Below are 11,023 nucleotides of genomic sequence, written 5' to 3'. Positions count from 1 at the left end.
ATCAAAAGATATGAGGAGAATCTTTAATAATCTTCTTCTCTAACACACGTTTCCCCCATCTCTTTTCTTCTTACTCTGCATTTGTGAAAGTATGTGAAACGAGAAGACTTGCGTGATCATGTTCTTTGATAGTAAAATTATAGGTGATCAAACACAAAGTGAAATTCAGACCATCTCAGGGTTCTCTTGTTCCTTTCCTCTCGAATCATTTGATCTCAAGTGATCTTTTAGCAGTACCTAGTGACGGTGCAGAACCACTGACTATCATTCATGCGACTTAGAATCTGCAATAAATTTACCATAGTGGCGGAGGTGGTAGTGTCCTACCTGGCGATGCTGAATGTGTAGCAGTTGTAGGAGAGAGCTGAGTTGAGATGGCAGCAGGTAGAACTGTAATAAAGAAGCACCTGTGAACAGTAAGTAACTTGAGGGAGGGGTGTTTGGCCAGGGGCTCCCTATGATTTCCCAAGACGTGGTTTTGCCTCAACTCTGAAGTGACCTCTGAGTAAGTGACAGTAATGCTAAATCACCTCTTAGCCGCCCTATCTTCAATCCCATTAGGCTCAATCATCCCCGGCCTGTCTCTCTCCTAGATTCAATGTTCAGGTGCGGGTATTTGGTGTTTTGTGATGAGGGTTTTGTGTTTTGGGTCTTAATATTCTTCCTAAGAGTTGGCCTGATGGTCTAGATCATGAAGACTGTCTGGTACTTTTATTCGCATGTTCTGCATGTTTTATTCCTAAGCCTGTTTTGTTCCTAACATTTCTGTTGCTGTTGTGTTAGCAAAAAACTTCTCTATGGCTCCACAGTCCCACATTCTCTCCTGCTCTACAGACCTAACTTCATGCCACATCTGGCCGTGGGAATTAGTTATAATGTCCTTAAGGAACATTGACAGAAGCAAATGCAGGAGATGGAGAACAGTTGCTTCTCTTTTTGGATTGACTTGGGTAGATGCTCCCCCTCTTCTGTCATACCCTTCTTGTCTCTGCTTGCTGTTTGGTAACCGTATTTCAATGTATGTTCTGAATAACGTGACCGTTTCTGCACCACTGAGCAGCAGTAACTACAAAATCTATTTCATAAACGAGTGCAGAAGGCTGAGTATTGGCCTCCCCAAGGATATCCACATTCTATCCCCGCAGCAAAGGGGTGAATTAAGATTGCTGGTGAAACTACAGTTGTTAATCAGTTGCCTTAACATTAGGAGATTATCCTGCATTATCAGGTGGGCCCAATGGCATCACAAGGGTACTTAAAAGTGGAAGTAGAAGGCAGAAGAGAGTCAGAGAGAGATGGGAAAATGCTAATCTCTCCACTGGCTTTAAAAATGGAGGCCTGGCCAGCAGCCAAGGAATGCAGGTCACGTCTAAAAACTGAAAGAGGCAGGAAATGGATCCTGTTTTTCCAGAGCTTCTAGAAGGAACACATCCTGCCTGACACTGCTCTTAGCTGAGACCCATTTTGGATTTCTGACCCCTAGAACTTCAAGATCATAAATTTGTGTTGTTTAAGCCACTAAGTTATGGCACTTTGTTAGAGCAGCGATGGGGAAATTATACAATAAGTAAACATTACATGCAATCAGATTATTATTCCTCCAAAAAAAAAAAAAGAAACATTTCCTTTATAAAAATTAAGAGAGTTTGGATACTCCCAGAGAAGCTGGCCAAACTGAAAAATTAAATAATTACAAAACCCTATGTTCCAAATGGTTTCCAGTATTTTAAAAATAGTATTGTTAGCTCTCTTTTTTAAAGAGGTTAGTGAATCTTTTGGAGTGATGTCCTGAAAATCATCTCCATCCAAGCTCAGTTATAAGGGGCAGATTATAATAAGTCACTGAGTAAAATAACTCAATAGCCACTCTTCCACATACTTCCCTCCTGTATTGGGTGGGAAAACAGAAAAGTCCCAGGGGAAAATAGCACAAACAAGTTATCTTACCTGATAATATGATTGCTGAATTTCCATCACCTATTGGTAAGAATAAATTGAAATCGTTCTTATTCTATTAAATTGAATAACTTTTACTTGACTTGACTTTATTAGTTTTCAACATACCTTTAATGTGACAGGTCTAAAATACAAAATGTAAAATATCATGAATTCCTGGTGAAATCAGCCCCTGGGACTTAACAGGCTCTCAGAAGTCCTGTATTTGCTGATTTGATTGCTTTTAACACAGCCTAGAAAGAAAAGCCTTAACATATAATACTGGCTCTTCAGAATGCCCACACACTGACAGCAAGCCAGTTACCAGTGGCGCTTTGGGCCACCTGCCTGTCCTGGGCAGTGGTTACCGACTGGAAGCAAAGTAAAGATGGCCATGGCATGTCCACACATGAGCTGTCTTCTCAGCTTGTGCCTCCTTCAGGGCCCAGGGACCATCATCTGGTTCCTCCTGGACCCTTTGCAGACATTTCTATTAATCTTATATATGTTATTATATATACTATTATTACATATTACATATTATAATATGCAATATACAATACTATATTTTAATATCATTTTATACTATAACATATTATAATTATATATTAGATTAGATTATTTTATTTTATTAACTATTGTATTATAATTTATACAATATAATTTAATATATAATAATTATATATGTATATGTTCTGCTACAAATTTCAAATGACAATAAAATACATATATCTGCATAGCAAGACCAGAAAAATAGAAATATAAGATTAACAAGCATATGAATGAAAGGAAAATCAATGGAAAAATTACCAACCAACTAAAAAAAAATCCTTGGCTATTGCTGGTATTAATCATTCAATTAAGCTTTGAATTTCCTGGAGTTTGAAGGCAGATGGAAATCATCATGTGTAATGGAATTCTCACTGCCTTCAAACTCCAGTGGTATCCTCCTAAAAAAAGTCATTGCCTTTGTTTATTGAGTATTTTAACACCTAATATAATGTTTCCAACAACAATTTACAAAAGTGGCAGAATGTTATATATATATATATTTTTTTTTTTTTTCACTCAAATATTTATTTAGAACCTATTATGTACCAGGAACTCTCCTTGGCTATGAGATAAACAAGATTGCCAAAGTTCCTTCTCTCACAAAACCCACACTATGGGGATGGTACAGGAGGACGCAGATGAGCAGGACAATGGAAGAAGAGTACAAAGACTATCTTGGGCTGGCCGCGGTGGTTCACGTCTATAATCCCAGCACTTTGGGAGGCTGAGGTGGGCGGATCACTTGAGGTCAGGAGTTCAAAGACCAGCCTGGCCAACATGGTGAAACCCCATCTGTACTAAAACTACAAAAAATTAGCCAGGTATGGTGGTGCACGCCTGTAATTCCAGCTATTCGAGAGGCTGAGGCAGGAGAATTGCTTGAACCTAACAGGTGGAAGTTGCAGTGAGCAGAGATGGTGCCACTGCACTCCAGTCTGGGTAACAGAGTGAGACTCCATTTAAGGGGGGAAAACAAAAGGCTATCTTGAATGGTGTGAATACATTAGAGCATAAGAGTGAGGTACAGGCAGGTACTTCCCTTCCCCAGCCACACTGAACCCCACATGACAGGAAAGAACATATGCTAAACGGTAATGAAAGAAACACAATTTAGCAAGCTTTTTCCTTAAAAATCTTGGTGATAAGAATCATGTTTTTAACAGCTATTCCACTGGAAAAATGAAAATAGCAATATTAGAGAATAACCAAAACCCTCATGATTGAAGTGAAAATAAAGCTAATTCTTGCAGAACAAAGAAAGCAGTCCAACGGCATTTTCAGCTTAATGGAAGGATTATCTTAATGGCCCAGGAATGCAGAAATGAAAAACAATGACTGTCGAAATATAGCAAACTGGTCCCTCCCACTATTTATTCCATTTGTCTCTTTATTATCTGCCCATTACCTGCCCAGGTAGCTTCTAGAATAAAAAATGTCAAGTCAGTAAAACAAAAGCATGAACTTACCTGATGCAGGCTTTAAGTACTCAGCCTCTGTTAACATACAGGAAAAGAAAAGATCTACCTTAGAAAAGGGTAGCTGCCTCTAGAGATGCTTTAAATCAAAATTAATTTTAAAATGAAGAAGAAATAAAGCATTGACCCTCCCTGCCTTAGTTCAGGTGACTTTAATTAACCATGAAATATATTAATTTTTTAGCATAGTGTGTCCAGTAACACATGTTCAATTCAATTGTGGCTCTACTGTGTCCACTGTGCAAACCCTATAACGCCTCCAAAGAGGAGAAAACACTAATTATACACACGAAACCGTTAGGTTGAATGCAGTAGCTTTATAGACTAGATTGCTTTGATGAAATTCTATGCCAAAACTCCAAATAATTTTTGAAAATAAAAGGGTTGGAAAAAAACCAAAAAACAAAAAATGAAAATGAGCTGTTTGAATGGACTTGAAAAGCTAGTTAATGATATTAATATCATTTAGATAAAGTATTTCTGGTTTAATACAATTAGAAATTTTGGCAAGTGACCGAGTTTACTGCTTGGTCAGACCTGCTAAATTATTTGCTTTTTCCCCACTGGCACACAAATTTATGCTGTTAGCACTGGTAGTATGCTAAATTAGCCACATGTTTGGTGGAAATTTGTTTGTATATCTAAACCAATGGTTCTCAGGGGCAATTTATTCCCCCAAAGGACACTTAGCAATAGTGTCAGGAGTAGGAGTGCTACTGTTATTAGTGGGTAGAGGTGAGGGATGCTGCAAAACAGCCTGCAATGCACAGGACAGTCCACCTACAACAGAGAGTGATCTAAACCCTGTCCTAGACTGATCATGACGATGACTCTTTGGATAAAGACTTGTAATTAGCAGTCATGGCCTGAGCTCCCAATCAAGACAAACTGCTGCTATTCTAATTTACAAACTCCTTGTTTTGTCACCTTCAGTTGACTGCAAATTTTTAGTGGGAAAAACCTTTGTCTCTTAGTTCACCACAGTGACCTGAAGAAAGAAAGAACACCCAGAAAGTGAGTCACATCACTGTTGACTCCTGTTTTCTTTCACCATTCATTTTGAAATCTAGGCTTTGTCATGGAACCACCAATATCTTCTACTATTTTTCTCTATGAAAAATCCAGTTCAACATCTTGTGGCTAATAAATTCCTGAGCTCAAGTTGAAGTTCTCAAATTACCACTGTGTCTTTACTTTTGGCTCACCCAAGTGGCAGAGATAGTCAATTACATAGGTGTAAGCACTGCCAGTGGGGTGAGTGGAGATGCAGTGAGGGGCACCTGTGGAGGGAGAGGTGGCCATTACCTGCACAGATGATGCTGGCGTCTTCTCTGGGGCCACAGTTATGCAGGCCCCAGCCAGCATGAGGACATTGTCCCAAAAAATTCTCTTTTCCAGTACAGTCCACATCATCCAGCAGAAATTCACCTCTGCCTTCACCAAATTGAGCCTCAGCGGGGGCTGCGAGGGCACGCCCGCAGTGCAGCTGCCGGCACACCACGTCAGCTTCATTCATGTCCCACTGGTCATCGCAAACCCTGCCCCACTGGCCATGGTAGAAAACTTCCACACGCCCAGAGCACCTGCCTGATCCATTCACCAGTTGCAATTGTGGCCAGTCTTTTGGGAAAAATACAAGATTACTGCATATTAGCAGAAGGCACATATTCTGTATTAACCTATTTGTTTCACCTTGCAATAAGCAGTTGTTGAGCACACACCAGGGCAGAATAGATAGCACTGTGGATACTGTGGTTAAACTAACAGATCCAACTCTGGCTGTCACAGAGTTTGGAGTCTAGTTTGCAAGTCTGGAGGACGCAGTCATGTTAATCTAAAATTACATGGAGATTCGCAACTATGCTAAGTGCTAGAAAGCAGTATAATCTCATGATGTTTTGAGAGTATATAATGGAGTAGGGTGGGATTTGGAGATGTCTTTCCTAAGAGATGACAATGGATCTCAGGCTTGAAAGAGGAGTAGGAAGAAGTTACATAGACAAAGAAGGATGGGGAGAAGGACAGAGCCTTCCTCTGTGAATTAACAAAAAACAAAAAACCTGTAGAGATTTATGAGTGAAGTGAAAGTATTGGGATCCTCAGATAAAACCATTCTGTTTGGTAGTGTTTGTAGGGTTGGAGATATAACCATCCCTTTAGCAGCAAATAACCCTCCAAGCTGTATCAGCCAGGAAGTTAGAAAATCTTAACTTACCACCAGGAAATGGCATTAGGATCTCAGCATCTAAGAGCAGAGAGAAATAAGGTATCATTGTCATGCAAAATAGTTTACCCAAGTTTACTGGGCAAGCATCAGCATGTATGTGATGGCCTCCTGGAGCAGATGTTGAGCTAATGGCATGCTTTGAGAAATATATCCAGTAGGTTTTGATCAGTGGCAAGTGAGAAATTTATCATGCATCTAAGTCATGTACAGATCGATCTTTTAAATTGGATTATTTGTGCAAATGCATCTTCTGCCAGAAAGACAAAATGCTTATGGAATTGTATTCCTAAGACACTCATAAAGGAGAATGCTGAAGGACTCAGGTTAACAATAAAGGCTGTGCTTTTCTCATTAATCTCTGAATTTTCTAAACAGAGATGCAAAGGGACTCTGTTCTGAGGCCATAGTCACTGCCTTTCCAGCCTTAGAGGCATTATTTGGGTGTCCAAAGTTTGGATTTTCTTTAGTCTGAGTTTAGTAACATTTTTGCATGATAATTTACTAAACCATATTCATATCATCACTCCATGATTTTCTAAAATACATTTAGACAACAGTTCGGGGAGCAAAGATTTCCTCATGGTTAAAGGCAAGGAAGATACCTGTTTTTTCTCTTTGCTTGTTGAGTCCTTTTGATTAAATTCAGTTTTTTTTTCTGCCACTCCCCAACCTCTTGCAATGCATTATGTTGGTAAATACAATCAAAGGATTAGGGGCCTTGGTGGCTGTTCTGTTAAAGACATAGTAAAGTGTGATTCTTACCAAAAGTTTGCAGGTGTTCGTTTTCATGCTCTATGAGAAAAAAAAGACAGTTAAATGTAAACTGAGTCTATTGGAGATGATAAAATTTCTGGAGTGCCTGTACTTGCTAGAAGGATCTGCTGTTGCCCCATTACTAAGACTCCAGTGAAAAACTTCAGCCTAGAATTTGCCTTATGTATGATTACTTCAAAAAGGTTTAGGGCATATCTGGGAAGGAAAGACCTTTTGACTCTTCAATATTCATGGAAATGCAAACATTTTAGTGCAAACTCCACTCAGGAAGAGCCCACTATGTGCAACTAGGGTTGGGTTTCTAAGTTTCTTACCACGAGATGGGATAGAAGACCCCACAGGATAAATAGGCGTGTCTTCCTAAGGGACCGAGGGTACCTAATGTTTTTGAGTATTTACAACTTTGTTTTTGTATTAAAATAAATGTGGCTTAATTGTAACTTGTAAGTGAAACTGGGTGACTTTTTAAAGTAAGTAAAGGATTTCAAAGAGAGTCTGCTTAAGGCATGGAAACCTGGGCCATGCTGTTTGGGGGTATTTGAAAAACAGCAGAACTGACTAATCCATTCACATCCAGTCCTCTCACTCGTGTGGTCAATTACTTATTTCCCCAATTAACATTCATCGACTTTCTCTCAACATCACTGGAGGCAGAGGGGAAGAGCACTTAAGGAAATGGAACTGGGGAAAGTGTGATCCCCAAGGATGGAAGAAGGTGGGTCCCAGCTCCTGTTTAAGTAAATTAGGGCAGTTCAGCACAGGGGTTCCTTGCACCTGGGGAGCTTGGCAGGATTTGGGGGACGTGAGCGTGTTGGGGAGGCCTGATGTAGGTGAAGAGGGTGAGGCTACTGGCAGAGCATCGAAGACGGAACTCTGAAATTTTGAAAATTTTTGCCTAGGTGCAGGGCAATTTTTCCAGAGTGTAGACATTTTGGTGCGGGAGACAGAGCACTGGATGTGGATTCCAGAGACCTAAATATTTGCTGTGCGAGTTTGGTCAAGGCATTTAACTTTGACTTTGCTTAACCTTGTCTCTGAATCCCAGTTTCCCTATTTGCAACACAAGGCTCATAAAACAAGCCCCCTCTGAATTGCCATAAGGGTGGAACAGGATAATGAACAGGAGGTGCTCGGGAAACAGGAAGGAGCTCAGTGACTGACATCAGGGTTGTGCTTTGAGATAGCCTCTTAGACAAGACCACTCGGAGACCTGTCATGCTTGGAGCACATGACCTGTGAAGGCTACAATAATGACTCAGTGAATCTGCCCAAGATTCACTTGGTATGAGATTATCCACCTCAAAAATGACAGGATACATTTAATTAACTGTAATCAGTAGAGGAGACAGTCAGAGGAAATGACTGGAAAAGAAATTAGACTAAGGCTAATACTTGGGGAAGAAACTATAGTTAACTTTGCTTTCATTATTGATGCAGCTATTAATCAATGATCAGCTAATTAATAAATAGTTACTACAATCAGTAAATTCAACTGCACATGCTTGATTCTGAAGCAGAATCAAGATTTCTTCACCTCACACTATTGACATTTGGGCTGGAAAGTTGTGTGGTGGGAGCTGTCCTGTGCATTGCAGGAAATTTCGCAGCATCTCTGGCTTTTGCCCATACAGGCTAGTAGCACCCAAGCTGTAACAATCAAGAATGTCTCCAGACATTGCCAAATGTCCCCTGGAGGGCAAAATTGTGGAGAGTGTTTTTAAATTGCCTGAGGCAAGATTTATACTTAAAATACTTTGCTACCTAGATTGTTCTCAGCCCCTGTCTCCCACCTTCCCTCCCAAGGGGCCTGGTGCAGGACTTGATGCCTAAGAGAGTGGCAGTCCTCTTTCTGCCCACCCAGGCTGCCTGGAGCACCCCCATGAGGCAAAGGTAAATTCCACACAGGCCTGCTAAGGACTCACAGGAAGGGCTTTGGACAGTGTCCCGCTTGATTCAATAACAAGGCAGGACCTAGGGGTCCAGGAGGTGGGAGGGCCTGGGGCCACCTTTGCCCTGCAGGCTGGTGAGAGGCCTTGGGAATGATAGTTTAATGGACCGGAGTTCTCCTCCAACCCCTTAACTGCTGTCCAGACGAAGCTGCCTGCAGTGGGAAAGGTCCCAGCCACAACAGGCCCTTGTCTTTGCAGTCAGCAGGAGAGGTGAGGCGCCTGCTAGCTGGCAGTCACATGTAAGTCCATCCCATGGAATGGGGACGTTGTGTTCACTGCTGCATCTCTACAGGCTCTGGCAGTAAATATTGTTGAATGCTTAGCTCCTGGCCACTTGGTAATGGACCTAATCCTACTTCCTAGCATGTTGGGTTTGGGAGGAATTGGCAGGGGATTGGGGGAGAGAAAGACGCCCCCTCTGACCTCACAGTTGTCTGCAGCTGAGCAGCAAGGAGGAGCCTTTCTGTTCCTCCTCCGCCTCCTGCTTCTACACCTTGCCCCATCACCCAAAGTCGGTTTATCAGAGACACAGCTGCTCACTTTCTAGAGGGTTGATTTCCTCAAAAAGAAGTATCAACACAGCCTTGTGGGCAGCCTGCTTTTCAGGCTGTGGAATGACAAGACAGTGAATCAGAACTGACAGACGCCTCGTCCTCACAGCAGTACAGCAATAGGCATTATCATGATTGTCATGACGACCATTCTCAACTTGTTAGGTAAGAGGAAAATGATGTGCAAAATGCCACATTAAGCTCAAGGGGGCATGAGGTTTGGGGAAGGGGGAATCATAGAGGAATTTTCATCGGGGTGAGACTCAACCAGGTCCCATGGGCCCTGCCCTTCCATTGATGCTCTGCTGTCTCTGTCTTGAAATTCTTAACACTTTTTGAAAGGGGGGCCCACATTTTTGTTTTGTATCAGGATCCACAAATCATGTAACTTTCCTGCAGCTGGACTAAGGCTTTTCATTTCAAATCTAGCATTCTTCCCAATATGATTATCTTTGGCTTCTGAAATAGACACAGAGGACTGGGGTTAGGGTTAGAGTGTTCAGTTGCTTTAGAAATATCACAGAGGAGTCGGCTTTAGAGTGAGTGTCTTTCTTGGGAAGAGTGGTTGAGGGCCTGGGTGGACAGGGGTTTCATACTAATGAAATCGTACATTACAAAGGCATTCTCTCATGTTGGGGAAAAACCATGAGCCTCAGAGATTGATCAGAAAAAAATGAAAAATCAACTTTCAGAAAAGATAGAAATTTACCTGAGCAGATGACACCAGCGTCTTCCCTGTGCCCACAGTTGTGGGTAGACCAGCCGGTATGGGAGCACTCCCCCAGGTAGGCCTCAGTCCCAGAACACTGCATGTCGTCCAGAAGAATGGGGCCGGAGCCCTGGCCAAAGTGGGCCTCTCCAGGGGCAGAGACGGCTGCCCCGCAGCCCAGCTGCTGGCACACCACCTGCGCTTCCTTCTCGTCCCACAGGTCATCGCACACTGTGCCCCACACGCCTTCAAAATACACCTCGACTCATCCTGAACTCCTTCCAGAACCTTCCACGAGTTGCACAGCAAGCCAGTCTTTGGAAGAAAGGCAGTCCCCCAACCTCCACTTAAGTGTTGGTGAAGGGAGTCATCTTTCCCACCACCTCCTCATGGTCACAGTAACAACTGCTATTTACTGAGCACCATCTGTCCTCCTGGCACTGGGCTCAGCCCTGTAGAGCTGACATCTTTTTAAGGCTCACGACTCCCTTGTAGGGTGTTATTGTCCCCATGTTACCAGGGAGGAGATAGGATACTGACAATGGCAGCAGCTTCCTGAAGGTCATGTTGTTAGTGAGGGGGCAGAAGGGGAACACTGTCGGATCTCCTAGGGCCCTCCTGTTCTGGGTGGGGTCATCCATGGGACCATGTTAGTTTTGCCCTGTGATGAGATGTCAGGCTTTGCTTTTCTTTTCTTAGAAGTGCCCACCCTGGCAAGAATACCTGCATCTAAGAAGAAAGAAGCTCTCAGGCTCTGGGCTTCTTGATATTTTAGCTTAGAAAGTCTCTCTTGGATTCTTGGATAATTTTCACCATGTCATTGTCAGTGTTGAGTGTTGAGTGTGGATGAA

The 11,023-nt window shown here is 42.3% G+C and overlaps 1 protein-coding gene across 1 annotated transcript in view; it reads right to left on the bottom strand.

The window, feature by feature from the left end:
• The window catches only part of LOC105544155 (deleted in malignant brain tumors 1 protein-like), a gene marked incomplete at its 5' end in the record, with an annotated part of 221,962 nt that overhangs the window by 74,526 nt on the left and 136,413 nt on the right, over positions 1–11,023 (bottom strand). The window contains 2 exon segments of the mRNA XM_011986445.1: positions 5,268–5,582; positions 10,173–10,487. Of these exon segments, the coding sequence (XP_011841835.1) occupies positions 5,268–5,582; positions 10,173–10,487 (630 nt within the window).

The sequence above is a fragment of the Mandrillus leucophaeus genome, unplaced genomic scaffold (genome assembly GCF_000951045.1).
Source record: "Mandrillus leucophaeus isolate KB7577 unplaced genomic scaffold, Mleu.le_1.0 Scaffold299, whole genome shotgun sequence".
Classification (NCBI taxonomy): Eukaryota; Metazoa; Chordata; class Mammalia; order Primates; family Cercopithecidae; genus Mandrillus; species Mandrillus leucophaeus.
This window is presented reverse-complemented; position numbering and strand designations above follow the sequence as displayed.